The sequence below is a fragment of the Scyliorhinus canicula genome, chromosome 10 (assembly GCF_902713615.1).
Source record: "Scyliorhinus canicula chromosome 10, sScyCan1.1, whole genome shotgun sequence".
NCBI classification, from domain to species: domain Eukaryota; kingdom Metazoa; phylum Chordata; class Chondrichthyes; order Carcharhiniformes; family Scyliorhinidae; genus Scyliorhinus; species Scyliorhinus canicula.
The window spans coordinates 51517032-51538743 of NC_052155.1; the positions used below are offsets into that span (position 1 = coordinate 51517032).

General features: G+C 47.7%; 1 protein-coding gene across 3 annotated transcripts in view; it reads left to right on the top strand.

Moving 5' to 3' along the window:
• kif9 (kinesin family member 9) overlaps nt 1-21712 on the top strand; it is a 200068-nt gene that overhangs the window by 42802 nt on the left and 135554 nt on the right. For all 3 annotated transcript variants that reach the window (XM_038808918.1, XM_038808916.1, XM_038808917.1), the window contains exon 8: nt 3803-3950. In XM_038808918.1, the coding sequence (XP_038664846.1) occupies nt 3803-3950 (148 nt within the window). The remainder of the gene's footprint in view (nt 1-3802; nt 3951-21712) is intronic.

The window sequence follows — 21712 nt, forward strand, 5'->3', positions numbered from 1 at the left end:
CATTCCGGGGCATCTCTGACTGTGTCTATATAAACATTTCTGGAACAAGCCTTTCCATTCACCTGAAGAAGGAGCCGTGCTCCGAAAGCTCGTGTTTGAAACAAACCTGTTGGACTTTAACCTGGTGTTGTAAGACTTCTTACTGTGTACACCATACATAACATTACAGAAAGGACTTGTAATTAACCTGTGTGGGGACTATTCAGTTACTATGTGGAGATAAGTCTGGCATATTATGAGGGAGTGTCTCATTGACTTGGGTGCCACCTCGTGTCAAGTAATGGAAGTAGTTGGTCAAGATCCCACATCACAATTTGCACAGTTGTTTCTAGAATAACATTACTTGCTAAATTTTCAGCCAGTGTATTATTTTTCTACGTGCTATAGCACGGTAGCATTGTGGATAGCACAATCGCTTCACAGCGCCAGGGTCCCAGGTTCGATTCCGGCTTGGGTCACTGTCTGTGCGGAGTCTGCACGTCCTCCCCGTGTGTGTGTGGATTTTGTCCGGGTGCGCCGGTTTCCTCCCACAGTCCAAAGATGTGCAGGTTAGGTGGATTGGCCATGATAAATTGCCCTTAGTGTCAAAAATTGCCCTCAGTGTTGGGTGGGGTTACTGAGTTATGGGGATAGGGTGGAGGTGTTGACCTTGGGTAGGGGTAGGGTGCTCTTTCCAAGAGCCGGTGCAGACTCGATGGGCCGAATGGCCTCCTTCTGCACTGTAAAATCTATGTAAATAAAGAAACACAGTAACCAATTTGCACAGCGAAGTCCCACAAATAATGATAAGATAAATGGCTAGTTCAACTGTTTTTGGTGGTGTAGTTTCTCAGCTGTGACATGAGGAGCAGACTTCCGGGGGCGGCATGTAGGAGGAAGTCGCACGTTGGGTAGCTTCTGCTCGAGGCTCAATTTTTTAAAATGTTATTTTGTTTTATAAATTTAGAGTACCCAATTATTTTTTCCAATTAAGGGGCAATTTAGCGTGGCCGATCCACCTTTCCTGCACATCTTTGGGTTGTGGGGGTGAAACACACGCAGACACGGGGAGAATGTGCAAACTCCTCACGGACAGTGACCCAGGGCTGGGATTCGAACCCGGGTCCTCAGCGCCGTAGGCAGCAATGCTAACCACTGTGCCACCGTGTTGCCCAAGGCTCAATTTTTTAATGCTCGGTCCCAAGGGCATTTTTTAAACAAGCAGATGCAGGAAGACATAAGGAGGAAGGGGGATGTCTAAAACTCAGAAGAAGGCCGCCAGAAAGAAACTCTTGAGCTGGGCAAAGCAGAAGCTGGAGGTGCAGCTGGTATATGCATATACCCGGACTTAACCGTGGACCCAAGCAGGAATCAAACCTGGGACCCTGGCGCTGTGAAGCAACAGTGCTAACCACTGTGCTACCATGCTGCCCCAAGATTCTGGAGGAGGAGAAGATGTCCATGGAAGGGATTAAGGCCATGTGGGAAGAAGAGTTGGGGGAGGTAATGGAAGAAGGTTGTGGTGTGAGGTGCTACGAAGAGTGAATGCCTCAACCTCATGCGCAAGGTTGGGGCTGATACAGCTGAAGGTCTTATATCGGGCACACCTCACGAGGGTGAGGATGAGCCAGCTCTTCGAGGGAGTGGGGGAATTTTGTGAGGGGTGTGGGTGGGGTGCCGCAAACCATGTACATATATTTTGGTCCTGTCCGAAGCTGAAGAGTTATTGGAGGGAGGTCTTTAGCATCATCTCGAGGGTACTACATGTGGACTTGGAACCGGATCCCTTAGAGGCCATTTTTGGGGTGTCGGACCAACCTGAGCTGCAGGTGGGTGCGGGGCAGGTGTTTTAGCCTTTGCCTTGCTGATTGCCCAGAGGCGGGTCCTGTCAGGGTGGCGGATAGCTTCTCCAGCCTGTGCTTCGGCTTGGCCGGGGTAATTTCTGACACTTGAGAAGGTGATATTTGAACTGAGGGGGATGAAGGAGTGGTTCTACAATTCATGGGGACTGTTTATCATGCACCTTCGGGAACTGGTTGCCATTGATCATAGTGGGGGAGGTAGGGTTTATTGTTTCAATTGATCACAAGCTATTTGATAATGATTCTTCTTCAAGTATTCGTACTCTATTAAATTATTGATAGAATCAGACTCCATTACCTTTACAGGCATTCCATATCTCGACAACTCACTATGTGAAAAAATTTTCATTTCTGTATATTTTCTGCTAACGATTTGAATCTATGGCCTCCAGTTATTGACCCTCCTACCAGAGGGAATACATTTTCTCAATCTATTAAAATCTCTCATCAGTTTGAAAACTTTGATGAGGCTATTCCATGGAGAATAGTCCTACTTTTCTGCACCCTTTCTAATTGAGGACTTTATATAGATCTTGAAGTATGGTTATTTGAAATATCTACAATAATCCAACTGAGGCCTTGCCATTATGAAATTCCAGCATTGTTGCTTTGCTTTTATATTCTATTCCTCTGTTTTTAAACTCAAGTAACTCATTTTTTAAACTTCTTGGGCAGCATGATAGCACAGTGGTTTGCATTATGGCTTCACAGCTCCGGGGTCCCAGGTTCGATTCCTGGCTGGGTCACTGTCTGTGCGGACGTCTGCATGTTCTCCCCGTGTCTGTGTGGGTTTCCTCTGGGTGCTCCGGTTTCCTCCCACAAGTCCCGAAAGACATGCTGTTAAGTAACTTGGACATTCTGAATTCTCCCTCAGAGTGTACCCGAACAGGCGCTGGAATGTGGCGACCAGGGGCTTTTCACAGTAACTTCATTGCAATGTAAGCCAACTTGTGACAATAAAGATTATTAAGAAAATTAAGTAAAAAGATTATTTGCCTTCTCTGCAGCGTGTTTCTTGCTGACGGGAGGCAGTGGGATCTTCTGGTCCCGCCACTGTCAATGGGATTTCCCATTGAATCCACCCACGCCACTGGGAAATCCGCGAGGGGTGCGCCATCAGCAGCACAGTAAGATCTCGTTCCTTGTCAACTTGCCCTGCTACTTTTAACAACCTCCCAAAATGCATCAAACATCTCTGCATTGAACTCCCTCTGTGATCACCCTCTCATATGTAGCTGTCTTCGTCAGTATCTACTGCCCTGTCAAATTTTGTAATTTCTGCCAACATTATAACGTTGCTCCCTACACCTCAGTCCAGATCATTTCTAAAAATTAGATTGTAATATATTCAAGTCCAAATCACTTATATGTACAAAGAACGAAAAACAGACCCATCATTGATCTCTGGAATAGACACTTCCAGCCCTTCTCCAATCTGAGCAACATCCATTAACTCTAATTCTGTTTTCTGTCTGTCAACCCCTTTCTGCCTTTTTCTGAAAATTTAGAGTACCCAATTCTTTTTTTTTTCCAATTAAGGGGCATTTAGCTTGGCCAAATCACCTACCCTTTACATCTTTTTTGGGTTGTGGGGGTGAGAGCACAAAGACACAGGGAGAATGTACAAACTCCACACGGACAGCGACCTGGGGCCAAGATCGAACGCGGGTCCTCGGTGCCGTGAGGCAACAGTGTTAATCACTGCGCCACCGAGCTGCCGTAACCCTTTCGACCTATGCTGCTACATTTCCTCTTGTTGGTTCTTGATTTTGAACTCATGACCATCTAACTCAAAAACAAGAAAGATACCACTGAGTCAAAACAGACACTAATGTGCAAATAATGTAACATGCTTAACTTTCCAAAGACTGATTGATATACCACTGAAAATCTACAAACGAAAGAGTATGCAATGCATTGCATCTTTTTAATCAACCCTAATATCTTTTGTGCTCTTTCAGTCTGAAGGACAAGTGAAGCGTGAGGCTATGTACATCAATAAATCGCTCTCCTTCCTTGAGCAGACCATCATTGCTCTTGCTGAACCCAAGAGAGGGCATATTCCATTCAGACAGAGCAAACTCACACATGCGCTGAAGGACTCTATCGGTAAGTGTGTAGAATAAAAGAAAATGCATAGAAGAAGCATTAGAGAATAAAGTGGTGAAATAAGAAAATGAAACAAAGATTTACGCTAACGTAGTGGCTAAGATATCAGACTGGTAACCAGAAGGATGGGATTTATAATTCAGTGCCTGCAAGTTATGATTCCATCATGTAGTTTTAAATTTGGTTTAAGTTTTGTAAAAAGATTTGGACACCTGGTTTGGGTGCCATTAAAATCTCAACTGGTTTACTATAATCCTTTAAGGAAGGAAATCTGCTGTCCTCGTACAATCTGGTTTATAATTGATTCTAGACAGATGGGCTCTCAGCTGTCCACCGCCTAACTAAAGGATGTGGAATAAGAAGACCAGCACATACTTTCCTGCTGTACCTGCACTTGTATTTTAGTACTGTTGGCTCCAGAAAGAACAGAAGAAGAGTGCAGTGATGAGAAGCGTGCCCTTCCTGTTGAAGCAAGGAAAGGACTATTTCTCCCTCTCGACCCTCCAAGTCTAATGTTTTTTTAAAAATATGTTTCAGAAATTTTTCAGAATAATCAGAACAACCCAAAACAATCAACAGAAAAATACAATTGAAGGGAAATAAAAGAAAAGGCAAATACATATGCAACCTGTAATTAATTTAAAATGCAAAAACTAATCTAAACCCCCTAACAGCTGATGATGACTAACTCGTTAAAAAAGGAAATAAATGGTTGCCATCTTAGGTAGAACCTCTCCACTGACCCCCTGATGGTGAACTTGACGTACTCCAAATCCAGAAATGACATTCAGTCACCGAGCCACGCAGAGGCACTTGGCGGAGTGGGAGACCTCCACCCGAGCATAATTCGCCTCCGGACTATCAACAAGGCAAAGGCGAAGACATCCGTCGTCACCCCAGACTGTATCACCAGTGAATCTCACACCCCAAATATGGCCACCAGCAGGCACGGATCCAAATGGGACAGGACCAGAATATGTTGTACGTTTAGCCGGCCCAGGAGAACAACGCTCACACTTATCCTCAACTCCAGGAAATAACCCATTTATCATAGTCCTGGTCAAGAATCGTCCTATGCAAAACCTTCAGCTGAATCAGACTCATGAAGATGTGGACTTGTCCCTGTGAAGGACCTCACTTCACACCTCAACATTAAGAATGGGACCCAACTCATCTTTCTCGTGGTGGGGAAGGTGCTGCTGGCTGGGGTTAAGCGGTCGGAGTACTCGGCAACTGCAATATCAGATCCTGCTCCACATTGGGTGGATATGGTACCGGAGAAGGGGGTGGTACAGAGACCGGGGTGGAAATTAGATGTGGGACTGTTGGGGGACCGAGGGTTCAGTGACAAGATTGTAAAAGTAATCGAGGAACATGTAGGTTTCAACCTGCATGGGTGAGGTGTCGAAGGCGGTTGTCTGGGAGGCTCTAAAGGCGGTGGTGAGGGGTGAGGTGATCTTGTTTAAGGCTGGGGTGGACAAAGAGGACTGGTTGGAGCATCAGAGAGTAATAGATGAGAGTTATGCAGAAGATGGGGACCCAGCAAAGTTGGAAAAGAGGAATGAATTACAAGCAAACTTTGACCGACTACCAGGAAGGCGGTACGCCAATTGAGGCGAGCAAGGGGTGCAGTTTACGAGCATGGGGAGAAGGCGGGTCAGCTTTGGAGGGAGGCGGCGGCAAGGGAAATTGTCCAGAGGTGGGACAGGGCAGGGAAGTTGGTGGTAGCTCCAGATCAGATTAACAAAGTCTTTAAGGAATTCTATGAGAGGCTGTACAGGTCAGAGCCAGCTAGGGGAGACCGGGAGAAGCAAGGATTTCTAGATGGGTTGGAGTACCAGCGGTTAGGGGAGGGGGACAGGGCGACAGTAGAAGAGGTGACAGTGGAGCAGGAGATAAGAGATGCGATTGGGATGGTGCAGGGAAGGTGGCAGGGCCGGATGGGTTTCCGGTGGAATATTCTAAAAAATTCAAGGATAAGCTGGTGCTGCTGATGATGGGGATGTTTGAGGAGGCGATAAGGAATGGGATGTTACCACAAACTTTGGAGCAGGCATTGATTTCCCTGCTGCTTAAAAAACATAATGATCCAACAGAGTGTGGGTCGTATAGATGCATCTCATTTTTAAATGTGGACGCAAAGGTGTTGGCGAAGGTACTGGCAGGTAGGCAGGAGGAGTGGTTCCCACAGGTGATGGGTGAGGGTCAGACGGAGTTTGTGAGAATAAGGCAGCTCTTTTCGAACATTAGGAGGGTATTGAACGTGGTTATGGCACCGGCAGAGGGGAAGGAAACCGAGGTGGTTGTGGCTTTGGACGCTGAGAAAGCGTTTGACAGGGTGGAATGGGGGTACTTGATGGCAGTTCTGGAGCGGTTTGGGATTGGACCACGATTTGTGGACTGGGTAAAGCTACTATATAAGGAGCCAAGGGTGAGTGTCCGCACAAATGGCAGCAGCTCGGGATACCTTTCTCTCCACCATGGGACGAGACAGGGATGTCCAATGTCCCCCCTACTGTTTGCACTCGCCATTGGCCATCGCTTATAAGAAGTTTGGGGGTATGGAAAGGGATAGTGCGGGGGGAGGATAGAGCATAGGGTGTCCTTATATGCCGATGACTTGTTGTTATAAGTGTCAGGACCGAGTGTGTCAATAGAGGGAATATTGGAGCTGCTTCGGGTGTTTGGGTCTTTCTCGGGGTACAAATTAAATCTAGACAAGAGTGAATATTTTGTGGTGTCTCAGCCAGGGGTGGGGGCAGTGGTGGGGGGGCTGCCATTCCATAGGGCAGGGATTCACTTTAGATACCTGGGGGTGTAGCTTGCTCAGGATTGGGGGGCGGGGCTCATCAGCACAACATTTCTAGTTTGATGGGGAGGATGAAAGCTAATCTGACAAGATGGGATAGTCTCCCTCTGTCACTGGCGGTCAGGTACAGCTGGTTAAAATGAACGTGTTGCCGCGATTTCTGTTTATTTTGCAATGCTTGCCGATTTTCCTGCTGAAGGCAATTTATAGAGAGGTTGAACGAATGATTACCTCGTTCATATGGGGAGGGAAGGTGGCCAGAGTTAGAAACATGCTACTACAGAGAGGAAGGCAGTCTCCTGAACCTGATGTATTATTAATGGGCGGCAAATGTGGAGAAGGTACGGAGCTGGCTCAGAGGAATTAGAATACTAAAAGATTTGTTTCTTGGGGGTCGGTTTGCAGGATTGAAGGAGCTGGGAGCGAAGTATGGGCTGGAGCAGTTCGAAATATTTAGATACATGCAGGTTTGAGACTTTGCCAGAAAGCAGATACAGACCTTCCCGGTAGAGCCGGCCTCCACATTGCTGGAGGAGGTGCTGATGACAGGGGGACTGGAGAAGGGGGTAGTGTCGGCGGTTTACGGGGCTATTTTGGAAGAGGAGAAGGCACCGTTGGAAGGGATCAAGGCAAAGTGGGAGGAAGAGTTGGGAGAGGGTATGGAGGAGGGGTTCTAGTGTGGGGTGCTCCAGATGGTGAATGCCTCCACCTCATGCGCGAGGTTGGCGCTGATACAGCTGAAGGTGGTATATGGAGCACACCTCACAAGGGCGAGGATGAGCTGGCTTTTGAGGGTGTAGAAGATGTGTGTGAGCGTTGTGGGGGAGGCCCCGCAAACTCTGTTCATATGTTTTGGTCCTGTCCAAAGCTGGAGGATCACTGGAAGGAGGATTTTAGGATAATCTCTAAAGTGGTGCACGTGAAACTGGACCCTGGCCCTCGGGAGGCCATATTCGGGGTGTTGGACCAGCTGGGGTTGGAAACGGGTGCGGAGGCAGATGTTGTAGCCTTCGCCTCATTGATCGCCCTCAGGCAATCCTGTTGGGATGGAGATCAGCCTCTCCAGCCTGTGCCCTGGCGTGGCGGGGGGACCTGCTGGAATTCTTGACACTTGAGAAGGTTAAGTTTGATTTGAGGGAAAGGATGGAGGGGTTCTACAATTCATGGGCATTATTCATTATGCACTTTTGAGAATTGGATTACATCGAACATGGGAGGGGGCTGGGAGGGTTGCTGGGAGGGGGACTGTATGTGTTAATGGTGACTACGGGTGATTCCTATTTCCTCTTTGTTATCTGTTTATGTTAACATGCAGGCTGCTGTTTGGGGGTTTAGTGGGAGGATGGGGTTGTTGTTGATATGGGAATTGACATTGCATTTGTTATTGATTATTGTTTATTGTTGGCGGGTGTAAATTTGGGAGAAAATATGAAAAAGGTGGAGAATAAAAATATTTTTTTTTAAATAATTGCACCCAATTCATCCTCTCATTTCAACCTCATACCACACAATGGAACAGAATCCATTGAAAGGATATGACTAAATACCAGATAGACTGCCAGCAACAGAATCCCCTTCATCAGGGAAGAGGGTGACACCAAAAGGAAAGGAGAGAAAAGGTGAAAAATAGCAAATTGGGAAATACCTAAAAAGACTGGAACTGGACAGATGGAATTTCTCAGCTAACTCTTTAAAACTAGCAAGCCTCCCCTCCACAGGTCTTCAAACTGCTCCAGACCCTTCCCAAAATTTAAACGGTGAATCCAAACATGCTGGTAGGAAAAGGTGATTATTATATACGATGGCTAGCAAAGATAGGGAAAGGAGTTTGAAACGCTGCCTTAACTGTTTGCAAATTCTCAGGGAGGAGATTACTACTGGATTCAAGGAAAGTCTTACAGGGGAAAAAGGCAACAATGCAGTAACTACTGCAAGAAGACTAGTGGTAGTGCAGGAGCACGCTTCAATTTGACCCCACAGGGACCTGGAATTGCTCAACCACAACAATACTTTCTGAATATTGGCTACCCAATAATAAAACAAAAAATTGGGAAGGGCCAGGCTCCCCAATTGTCTGTTCCTTTGCAGCAGAGCCCCATTGGTAAAATACAATAATAATTTGTTGACCTTCCACATAGGATACTGGATCCATAATATAGGGACCCGATTCTCCACTTGTGGTGAATGTATAGTACTAGTAATTCACAAGTGTATTAGTATCATGTTCTTCCATTGTTTTACAGCTATGTTATGTTGTTGACCTTGTGGGCTCCACCTATGGGCCATTGTGTGGCTTCACCCACAGGGGGATATGTTGGGGCATGTATGGGCTCTGTCCATGGCTCCTCCCCTTGAAAGGAAGTATAAAGAGCAGTTGACGTGTAGGTGGTCCACAGTATTGTACTAGTCGCAGGCAGGCTCTGTTCTAAGCTGATTCAAACCTCGGTTTGCTTCTACTCGTGTCTTTGAGTGAATTGATGGTCACATCACCACCCCTCCCCGATTAATCCCCATCCACTTAACAGAGGACCTCAGCGTTACAGCAGCAACTCTATTGCCAGAGCAAACAGGAGTGGGGACAGTGGACAGCCCCTGTCTTATGCCCCTAATTAAAGGGAAATAATCAGAGTGCAGGGCATTCATACAAATGCTGGCAGTGAGGGTCTTATATAATCGATGAATCCAAGAAATAAATTTGTGGCCAAAACCAAACCTCCCAAGAATCTCAAATAAATACTCCCACTCCTCTCTATCAAAGACCTTTTCGGCATCCAGAGATACAATCACCTCAGGTTCGCACACTGAGGGGAAAAGGACAACATTTAACAGGCGATGCATATTGGCTGACAATTGTCGACTCTTCACGAAGACCGTCTGATCCTCTGAGATTATATTTTGGAGGCCAGATGCCAGCCAAAGTGCCAGCACCTTGACAAATAACTTGACGCCCACATTTGAAAGTGAAATAGGACGTAACGAACTACGCTCTGTCGAGTCCTTGACCCTCTTAAGAAGCAAAAATGTCGAAGACTGAGTGAGAGTCGAGGGCAGCTGGAATAGGGAATCATTGAACATGTCCAGAATTAAAGGGGCAAGCTGCTCCGAGAACCTCTTTTAGAATTCAATTGGAAAACCATCTGGACCAGGGGCTTTGCCAGATTGCATCAATCCAATACATTTTAAAATTTCATCAGGGTGTAATGGAGATTCTAGCTCAACGCTCCTCAGTTGGGATGGGTGGGTTTCGATGCGGCCATGGAGTGAGCGGTTGTACATTTGATAGCTCCCGCTCAAGGTGGATTTATTTGGACTTTCCCCGTTTGTAGGGTGGACGTTTGGATGGAAAAAGGTGCAGGAGTGCGAGGAGAAAGCGAGTTGGTGGATGGATCCACGGACCAGAAGTGGGTCGAGAAGAAGGGAACTGGTGCAACAGGAGAAACTTTGTGCGCCACAGGTCAAGATGGCAGAGGTCCTGCCCGCGCCCAGTGGTCAACAGAGCAGCTGGTGGCCTCCTTAAATGAAAAGTTCAGCCAGCAGACAAGGGAAGCCCAGGAGGACCTATCCAGGGTGATAGAGCCACTTAAAATGGGGATTGATCTTGTGGATCAGAGGCTTGACTGCCAGGGCCAGGCAATCCAGAAAGTGGAGGAGATCGTGGGGAAGCATGAGGAGCAGCTCGCCTCATTGGTGGCCGAGATGGGAGTGATGCGGGAGACCCAAAAGTGTCAGAAGGAGAAAGTGGAGGATCTTGAGAACCGCTCCAGAAGCAAAACTTGGGGATCGTGGGGATGCCCATAGGCATTGAAGGAGCAGATGCCAGCACGTATGTGACCAAGATATTGGAAAAGATGATGGGGGAGGGACCTTCGACCAGTTCCTGGAGGTCAACTGAGCGCACATGGTGCTGATGAGGAGGTGTTGGGACGGTTTGGGTTTTGGCAGAGGATTGTGGATTGGGCCCGGTTGCTGTATAAGGCGCCAGTAGCAAGGATGAACCGGGTGAGTTCAGGATATGTTGGGCTACACTGTGGAACAATGCTGTTGGCATTGTCGAATATAATGAATTACTACTGGGCGGCTAACATCGCTATGGTTAGGAAATGTGCATGGGGGAGGGGCTGGTATGGGCACTATGATTAGGAAATGGGCAGTGGGGGAGGGGCTGGTATGGGCACTATGATTAGGAAATGTGCATGGGGGAGGGGCTGGTATGGGCACTATGATTAGGAAATGGGTAGTGGGGGAGGGGCTGGTATGGGGGCGTATGGAAGCGGCTTCTTGCAGGGACATTTTTGACAGCATCTCTACTGTTCTCACCGTCCAAGTACTCTACGAGCTCAGTGGTGTCGACCTTGAGAGTGTGGAGCAGGACACCGATTTGTGATAACCAGAGGTTTGCACCGGGACAGATGTGGGAGGAGCAGCTAGGGGAGAGGAGGAGGCCGAGATGTGGGAAGAGGTCCTGCGGAGGTTTAATGAGTTCTCGTTGTGTGCAAGGCTCACCCTTATTCAGTTTAAAGTAGTTCACAGGGCACATATGATAGTGGCAAGGATGAGTAGGTTTTTTGAGGGAGTAGTGGACAGGTGTGAACAGTGCGCGGGAAGGTCTGTGAACCATGTCCACATGTCTTGGGCATGTCCAAAACTGATGGGGCTCTGGCAGGGGTTTGAGGACGAAATGTCCGAGGTGTTGAGGGTAAAGGTGGCCATGAGCCCAGAAGTAGCGATATTTTGGGTGTCGGAAGACCCTGGAGTCCAGGGGGTGAGAGAGGTTGATGTCTTGGCCTTTGTCTCCTTGATAGCCCGGAGACAGATTTTGCTTGGGTGGAGGAACTCAGAGTCGCCTAAAGTGGGGACGTGTGTGAGTGACCTGGCAGAATTCCTGAGATTGGAAAAAATCAAGTTTGTCATGAGAGGGTCGGTTGATGGGTTCGCCCAGAGGTCGACACCATTTATTGTCTTCTTCAAGGAGGATTGAGGTGTCAGCAGAGGGGAAAGGGGTGGGAAGAGATAAGGGGGTTAAATGGGGAAAGCAGGGTTGGAGGAGGGGAAGGGTGGGGGGCATGGGTGATGATTTTTATTATGTTGTACAATTTTGCTTCTGCTCTTATTTGTTGTGTTGCGCTTGTATAAACACCTTAATAAAATAGTTTTAAAAAACAGTTGCGATGGGTAGTGCATCCAAAAAGTCAAACATGACCATCCGCAGGAGGCTGCGATGTATAGAAATCACGGTAAAAAGAATCAAAAGCCACATTAACCTGAAAAGGGGCCGAAACGAGGTTACCGCTAGAGTTGCGTATCTGTGTGGGAGGCTGCCTGCCATAGGCAATAGACAACTGCACTTCACCGAGCATTCATGGAACATACCCCTTGAGCGTCACAACTGTCCTGTTAGCCGACAACAGTTCGAACTGTGTTTGCAATTTTTTTCCTACTTGCCAGCAACTCTGAGGTAGGATCTAGCGAGTACTGGTGGTCCACCTCGTGGCCGGACAGTAGCACAATGGTTAGCACTGTTGCTTCACAGCTCCAGGATCTTAGGTTCGATTCGCGCTTGGGTCACTGTCTGTGTGGAGTCTGCACATTCTCCGTGTGTCTGCGTGGGTTTCCTCCGGGTGCTCCGGTTTCCTCCCAGAAGTCTCGAAAGACGTGCTGTTAGAGGAATCGGATATTCTGAATTCTCCCTCCTTATAAAACTAAAACTAAAACTTAAACTCCCCCTGCAGAACCTCATCACAGTTCCTGCCTGTGTCATTAGTATCAATGTGTACCACAACCTCTGGCTGATCACCCTCCCCCTTCAGAATGCCCCATGCCCATTCAGAGACATTCTCGACCCTGGCACCAGGGAGGCAACATACCATCCTGGAGTATCTGTGCCCTTGACTCTCCTATAACTACTGCTCATCGGCCCTTTGATACTCCCTGCTGAACACCAGAGCCAGCCATAGTGCCAGCGTTCTGGTTGCTGCTGTTGTTTTCCCCTGATATGTTCCTTTGTTTATGTATTGGTTTGTTGGGGGTGATGGTGGCCAACTTGGGTGGGACTGGAGTGGGTGTTGGTCAAGGCCCTGTCGAACTTTCGTGTTCGTGGAATATGGTTGATCATAGTCGAGGGGTGGCCCAGACGTCCCTAATCAAGTTGGTCACGTGAAATGTGAGGGGGTTAAATGGATTAATTAAAAAGTCCCGGATATTTGCCCATTTGAAAAGTTTGAAGGCAGATGTGGTTTTCTTGCAGGAGACCCACCTGAGAGTTAGGGATCAGACAAGGCTATGGAAAGCATGGGTGGCGCAAGTGTTCCACTCGAGTTTTGATGCCAGGACACTGGGAGCTGCAGTGTTGATTAATAGGAGGGTGGCTTCCTTGGTGGCTAATATTTTGGTGGATGCAGGAAGGAGATATATGATAGTGAGTGAGATGCTGGTGGGTGCTCCGGTGGTATTAGCTAACATGTAAGCCCTGAACTGGGACAACACGGACTTCAATAAGAAGGTTTTGTCGGCTATCCTGGAGCTGGATTCACATCAGTTCATTATGGAGTGGGGGGACTTTAATTATCTTTTAGACCCTAGGTTGGATAGGTCGAGCCCCAAATCCTTTATAATATCAGGGATAGCAAAGGAGTTCATGGAGCAGATGGGAAGAATGACTCATGGAGATTTAGGTACCTGAGTTCTCTTTCTTTTCTCATGTGCATCGAGTCCACTCCCGCATAGATATCTTTGTACTGGGTAAGTCGTTACTCCCCGGGGTTGTGGGAGGGAAGGGAGGGGGAGGTATTCGACAATTGTTATTTTTGACCATGCTCCACAATATGTGGATAGGTGTTTGGAGACGGGCCGCTCTCAGTGATCCTCCGTGGAAGTTGGAGAAAGGGTTGCTCGCTGCCAAAGGGTTTTGTGCGAGGATAGCGTCTATAATTGGGGATTATGTGGAATTTAATAAGAACAAGGAGGTCTCACATTCAAAGTTCTGGGAAGCATTGAAGGTGGCCATCAGGGGGGAGTTAACTTCTTTTAAGGCTCACAGCGATAAGTCTGGTAGTGTGGGGAGGCAGAGGTTGGTGGATTCCATCCTCGAGGTCGACCATAAATACTCTGCTGCCCCAACGCAGAGCTGTTAGCAGAGAGGAAGAAGCTCAGATGGAGCTTGAGTTAGTGTCGACAGGGACTCCCTGGGCCGGGGGCCGGATGCAGAGCAATTTGTTAGATGTGTCCAGGAGGGTTTTTTGAAACATTCTGTTGATAGCCCAACCAGGGAGGGGGCCTTACTGGACCTGGTATTGAGGAATGAGCCCGGACAGGTGACCAAAGTTCCAGGAGGGGAACATTTGGGATGATCATAATTCTGTATGTTTTCGATTACTAATGGATAAGGACAAGAGTGATCCTCGCATGAAGGCGATAATTTGGGGGAAAAGCCAACTACAACAGAATTCAGTAAGAGCTGGAGAATGTTAGAACATAGAACATTACAGCGCAGTACGGGCCCTTCGGCCCTCGATGTTGCGCCGACCCGTGAAACCATCTGAAGCCTATCTGACCTACACTATTCCATTTTCATCCATATGTCTATCCAGTGACCACTTAAATGCCCTTAAATTTGGCGAGGCTACTACTGTTGCAGGCAGGGCGTTCCATACCCCTACTACTCTCTGAGTAAAGAAATTGCCTCCGACATCTGTCCTATATCTACCACCCCTCAATTTAAAGCTATGTCTCCTCGTGTTCGTCATCACCATCCGAGGAAAAAGACTCTCACTGTCCACCCTATCTAACCCTCTGACTATCTTATATGTCTCTATTAAGTCACCTCTCAGCCTTCTCCTCTCTAACGAAAACAACCTCAAGTCCCTGAGCCTTTCCTCATAAGATCTTCCCTCCATACCAGGCAACATCCTAGTAAATCTCCTCTGAACCCTTTCCAAAGCTTCCACATCCTTCCTATAATGTGGTGACCAGAACTGCACGCAGTACTCCAGGTGCAGCCGCACCAGAGTTTTGTACAGCTGCAGCATGACCTCGTGGCTCCAAAACTCAATCCCCCTACTGATAAAGGCTAGCATACCATATGCCTTCTTAACAGCCCTATTAACCTGGGTACCAACTTTCAGGGATTTATGTACCTGGATGCCGAGATCTCTCTGTTCATCTACACTACCAAGAATCTTGCCATTAGCCCAGTACTCTGCATTCCTGTTACTCCTTCCAAAGTGAACCACCTCACACTTTTCCGCATTAAACTCCATCTGCCACCTCTCAGCCCAGCTCTGCAGCTTATCTATGTCCCTCTGTAACCTATAACATCCTTTAGCACTATCCACAACTCCACCGACCTTTGTGTCATCTGCAAATTTACTAACCCATCCTTCTACACCCTCTTCCAGGTCATTTATAAAAATGACAAACAGCAGTGGCCCCAAAACAGATCCTTGCGGTGCACCACTAGTAACTGAACTCCAGGATGAACATTTGCCATCAACCACCACCCTCTGTCTTCTTTCAGCTAGCCAATTACTGATCCAAACCGCTAAATTACCTTCAATCCCATACTTCCGTATTTTCTGCAATAGCCTACCGTGGGGAGCCTTATCAAACGCCTTACTGAAGTCCATATACACCACATCAACCGCTTTACCCTGATCCACCTGTTTGGTCACCTTCTCAAAAAACTCAACAAGGTTTGTGAGGCATGACCTATCCTTCACAAAACCATGTTGAGTATCGCTAATCAACTTGTTCTTTTCAAGATGATTATAAACCCTATCTCTTATAACCTTTTCCAACATTTTACCCCAACCGAAGTAAGGCTCACAGGTCTATAATTACCAGGGTTGTCTCTACTCCCCTTCTTGAACAAGGGGACAACATTTACTATCCTCCAGTCTTCCGGCACTATTCCTGTCGACAAAGGTGACATAAAGATCAAGGACAAAGGCTCTGCAATCTCCTCCCTGGCTTCCCAGAGAATCCTAGGATAAATCCCATCTGGCCCAGGAGACTTATCTATTTTTTACACTTTCCAAAATTGCTAACACCTCCTCCTTGTGAACCTCAATTCCATCTAGCCTCATCGACTGAACCCAAGTATTCTGCTCAACAACATTGTCTTTCTCCAGTGTAAACACTGACAAAAAATATCCATTTAACGCTTCCCCTATCTCCTCTGATTCCACACACAACTTTCCACTACTATCCTTGATTGGCCCTAATCTTACTCTAGTCATTCTTTTGTTCCTGATATACCTATAGAAAGCCTTAGGGTTTTCCTTGATCCTATCCGCCAACGACTTTTCGTGTCCTCTCCTCGCTCAACTTAACTCTCCCTTTAGGTCCTTCCTGGCTAACTTGTAACTCTCAAGTACCCTAAGTGAGCCTTCATGTCTCATCCTAACATAAGCCTTCTTCTTCCTCTTGACAAGTGCTTCGACTTCCTTAGTAAACCACGGTTCCCTTGCCCGACAACTTCCTCCCTGCCTGACAGGTACATACTTATCAAGGACACGCAGTAGCTGTTCCTTGAAAAGGCTCCACATTTCGATTGTACCCATCCCCTGCAGTTTCCTTCCCCATCCTATACATCCTAAATCTTGCCGAATAGCATCATAATTGCCTTTCCCCCAGCTATAATTCTTGCCTTGCGGTATATACCTATCCCTGCCCATCGCTAAAGTAAACATAACCAAATTGTGATCACTATCACCAAAGTGCTCACCTACATCTAAATCGAACACCTGGCCGGGTTCATTACCCAGTACCAAATCCAATGTGGCATCGCCCCTTGTTGGCCTGTCTACATACTGTGTCAGAAAACCCTCCTGCACACACTGCACAAAAACTGAGCCATCTATAGTACTCGAACTATAGTATTTCCAGTCAATATTTGGAAAGTTAAAGCCCCCCATGTTGATTGGGAGCAGCTGTTTGAGGGTAGATGCACATTTGATATGTGAGAGTCTTTCAAGACCAGTTGATTAGAATACAAAACAGGCATATCCCTGCAAAAATGAAGGACAGAAATGGCAGGATTAGGAAACCATGGATGACAGGGGAAATTGTGAGACTAGTCAAAATGAAAAAGGAAGCATACATAAAGGTCTAGGCAACTAAAAACAGACAAAGCTTTTGAAGAATATAGGGAAAGTAGGAACTAACTCAAACGTAGAGCTAGGAGGGCTAAAAGGACCATGAGATATCATTGACAAGCAGGGTCAAGGAAATCCCAAGGCTTTTTCTACATTTATCAGGAGCAAGAGAGCAGCTAGGGAAAGAGTAAGCCCACTCAAGGACAATGAAGGGAAGTTATGCGTGGAGTCAGAGGAAGTGGGTGAGATCCTTAATGAGTACTTTGCATCGGTATTCATCAAGGAGAAGGGACATTAAGGTTGTTGAGTTTAGGAATGGGTGTATGAATACTCTCGGACATGTCAGCATAATGAAGGAGGAAGTGTTGGATATCTTAAAATGCATTAGGGTAGACAAGTATCACAGAATTTACAGTACAGAAGATTCGGCCCATCGAGTCTACACCGGCCCTTGGAAAGAGCACCCTACCTAAGCCCACACCTCCACCCTATCCCCACACTTCCACTCTAACCCCGTAACCACATTTGACCTTATTTGGACACTAAGGGCAAATTAGCATATCCAATCCACCTACCCTTGCACAACTTTGGACTGTGGGAGGAAACCGGAGCACCCAGAGGAAACCCACGCAGACACGGAGAGAATGTGCAGGCTCCGCACAGACAGTGACCCAAGCCGGGAATCGAACCTGGGACCATGGCGCTGTGAAGTCATTATGCTAACTACTATGCTACCGTGCTGCCCACGAGCCCCCTGAGCCGGGTGGGATATATCCCAGGTTACAGTGGGAGGCAAGAGAGGAAATAGCTGGGGCCTCAACAGAAATTTTTGCATCATCTTTGACCACAGGCGAGGTTCCAGAGGATTAGAGAATAGCCAATGTTGTCCTTTTGTTTAAGAAGGTAAGCAGGGAAAATCCAGGTTATTATTGGCCAGTGAGCCTGACGTCAGTGGTGGGGAAGCTGTTGGAGAAGATACCGATGGACAGGATTTATTCACATTTGAAAGCAAATGGACTTTTAGTAATAGGCAACATGGTTTTGTGCAGGGACGGTCTTTTCTTACCAACTTGTTGAGCTTTTTGTGGAGGTGTGACAAATTTAATTGATGAAGGAAAGGCTGTGGATCTCTTTTTTAATAAGGCGTTCATCAAGGTCCCTCATGGCAGACTGGTACAAAATTTAAAGTTGCATGGGATTCAGTGTGTGGTAGCTAGATGGATAAAGAACTAGCTTGGCAACAGGAGACAGGAATTGGCAGTGGAAGGAAGGGAGTTTTTCAGAATGGAGATCATTAACTTGTGGTGTTCCACAAGGATCAGTCCTTGGACCACTGTTCTTTGTACTATATATAAATAATCTGGAGGGAATGTGGATGGTCTGATTAGCAAGTTTGCAGATGACACTAAGATAGGTGGAGTTGCCAATAGAATATAGAATATAGAACAGTACAGCACAGGGGACAGGGGATAGCCAAGGGGACAGTCAGAGAATACAGCAGAATATAGATAGATTGGAGAATTGGACAGAGAAATGGCAGATGGGGTTCAATCCAGAAAATATGAGGTGATGCATTTTGGAAGGTCAAATTCAGGTGTGAATTACACAGTAAATGGCAGAACCCTTTGGAGCATTGACATACAGAGGGATCTGGGTGCTCAGATCCATAGTTCCATGAAAGAGGCACTGCAGATGGAGAAGGTGTTCAAGAAGGCATACGGCATGCTTGCCTTCATTGGCCGGGGCATTGAGTACAAGAGCTGTAAGGTTATGTTATAGTTATATAAAACTTTAGTTAGGCCACATTTGGAGCATTGAATGCAGTTCTGGTCACCACACTACCTGAAGGATGTTGGTGCTTTGGAGAGAGTGCAAAGAAGTTTTACCAGGATATTGCCTGGTCTGGAGGGTGTCAGCTATAAGGAGGTTGAATAAACTCGGATTGTTTTTGTTGGAAAGGCGGATACTGAGGGGAGACCAGATTGAGGTCTACAACATTACAAAAGGTCTCGACAGGTGGAGTAGTCAGAAATTTTTTCCCAGACTTCCGGTGGCGACCATGGAGTGAGAGGTCGCACATTTGGTGGCTCTCGCTCCAGGGTGGATTTTTTTCAGTCTTTTCCCCACCCGAAGGGTGAAATATTTGAGAGCAAGAGCTGCCGGAGTACCTGGGAAGGTTTTACTCCTTTGGTGGATGGATCTACGGAGTAGGAGTGGTGCAAGAAGGAAAGAGCTGCTGGAGCAGGGGTGCCACAAGCTGCCGGCGGGTGAGCCACCGAGGGCAATGGTCGGGCGGTTGCACCGCTTCCTTGACAAGGAAAGGATCCTTCGATGTGCGAGTCAGACCAGGAAATGTACCTGGGAAGGGAACGAGTTGTGGGTGTACCAGCACCTGGGAGTAGAGCTGCCAGAAGAGGAGAGCTGAGTTTAACCGGGTTCAGGATGCCCTCTCGGGCAGCACGGTGGTACAGTAGTTAGTATTGCTGCCTGTTGTGGTCCCAGATTTGATCCCGGTCCTGGGTCACTGTTCGTGTGGAGTTTGCACATTCTCCCTGTGCTTATGTGTGGTTCACCCCTATAACCCAAAGATGTGCAGAGTAGGTGGATTGGCCACGCTAAATTGCCCTTAATTGGAAAAAATTGGAAAACTCTAAATTTATTTTTAAAAAGACAAAAAAAAGGCTGCCCTCTTTAAAAAGTGGGTGAAGTTTGGAGTATTGTACACGACCCACCTGTGGGTGACTTTCCAGAAGCAAGACTATTATTTTGGCACGCCGGAGGAGGCGATGGAGTTTGTGAGGGATAATGGACTGGGAGGAATGTGAGGACTTTGAACTTTCGAGGAGTTTTGTGTGTTCTTTAAAGTTTTTGATCGTGGACTTTTTTGAGGGCAGTTTTTTTCATGGGGGAACAATGATGGTGAATGCACCTTTTGTTACTCTATAGGGATTTATGGTCGGGTGGATTGGGAGGGGAGGGGAACTGAGGGAGGTAGGGGGTTTCAAGGCCTTGGGCAGGGGCCACCATGCTAGCTGGCGGGCTAGTTAACAGGACTGAAGTTGGGGGATAGCCAGGAGGCAGGTGCAGGGGGTGAGGGGGATGAGGTTGTTGAGGGTGGGGGGGAGGGTGAGGATTGCTGACAAGGGTATGGTTGGTGTGGCGCAGTTGGAAAGGGATCGATGACGGTGGACATTTGAGGGCGTGCCTGGAGGGTTGTGTGACGTGGGTCAGGGGCTGGCTCAAAAGGGGTATGGCTGTTCTCAGGAGAAGGGGGTCACCTGGAACGTGAGAGGGTTGAATGGGCTAGTTTAGTCGTCGTGTGTGCTCGCGCACCTGAGGGGTCTGAAGGCAGATGTGGCCTTTTGACAGGAGACGCACCTAAAGATTGTGGATCAGATGAGGTTGAGGAAGGGATGGGTGGGACAGGTGTTTCATTCGGGGCTGGATATGAAGACAAGACGGGTGGTGTGTTGTTTAACAAGCGGTTAGCGTTCAAGGTGGGGAGAATTGTGGCCGATCCGAGGGAGAGATATGTGATGGCTAGTGGAGTGTTGGAGGGAATTCTGGTGGTTCTGGTGGTTCTGTTAAATGTCTATGACCCAAATTGGGATGATGTAGATTTTATGAGATGGGTGTTAGGGAAGATGAAATGAAAAAAATGAAATGAAATGAAAATCGCTTATTGTCACAAGTAGGCTTTAAATGAAGTTACTGTGAAAAGCCCCTAGTCGCCACATTCCGGCGCCTGTTCGGGGAGGCTGTTATGGGAATTTGAATGCTGGCCTGCCCTGGTCTGCTTTCGAATCCAGCGATTTAGCCCTGTGCTAAACAGCCCCTGTTCCTGACTTGGACCCGCATGGGGGGATTTTAATATGGTTGTAGAATTGAGTTTGGACCGGTCGAGTCCCAAGTCGGTGAGGGTGTCAGCAGTGGCAAAGGGTGTTAGTGGATTACTTGGCGGGGTGTGTGGTGGTGGTGGTGGTGGGGGGGCACCCACAGTGGAGGCTGGACATGGGGCTGTTGGCAGATGAGGAGGTGTGCGAGCGGATGAAAGCAGCTATTCGGGGCTTTGTGGAGCTAAATGATATGATGGAGGTCACGGCCGCCAAACTGTGGGAGGCACTCAAGGTGGTGGTTATGGGGGGAGTTCATTTCCGTTTGGGTACACAGAGAGAAAACAGAGCGGGCGGAGATGTTGAGGGTGATAGGAGGTACCCGGAGGAGCCGGAGCCTGGGCTGTTGAAGGAGAGGCAGAGGCTTCAGATGGAGTTTGTGCTGGTGAATACGGGGAAGGCGTAGGGCAGTTACTGAGGGCCAGAGGGGCAGTATATGAGTAGGGGAATAAGACAAGCAGGATGTTGGCTCATCAGTTGAGGAAGCAAGAGATGGCGAGGGAGATTGGCAGAGTGAGGGATAAGGGTAAGATGGTGATAGACCCAGAGGGAGTGAATGGCGTATGTGAGGCGGTTTTTAGAAGGCTATATGAGTCTGAGCCCCAAGTCTGGGGGGGAGGGGATGCGGCGGTTTTTGGACAGGCTGGAATTACCAACAGTAAAGGAGGAGCTGGTTCAGTAACTGGGGGCCCCAATTGGGCGGAGGGAGGTGATGGGGACGATGCCAAACATGCTGAATAGCTACTGGGCGGCGAATATTGCTATGGTTAGGAAATGGATCATGAGAGAGGGTCGGTGTGGGGTCGGGTGGAGGCGGCATCTTGTAGGGGAACATGTTTGAGGGCTTTGTTGTCGGCACCTCTGCTGATCTTGTCAGCCAGGCACTCCGTGAGCCCAGTGGTGGTGTCGGCCCTGAGGTGTGGGGGCAGTGGAGGCAGAATTTGGGACTGGAGGTGTGCCTCGGTGTGG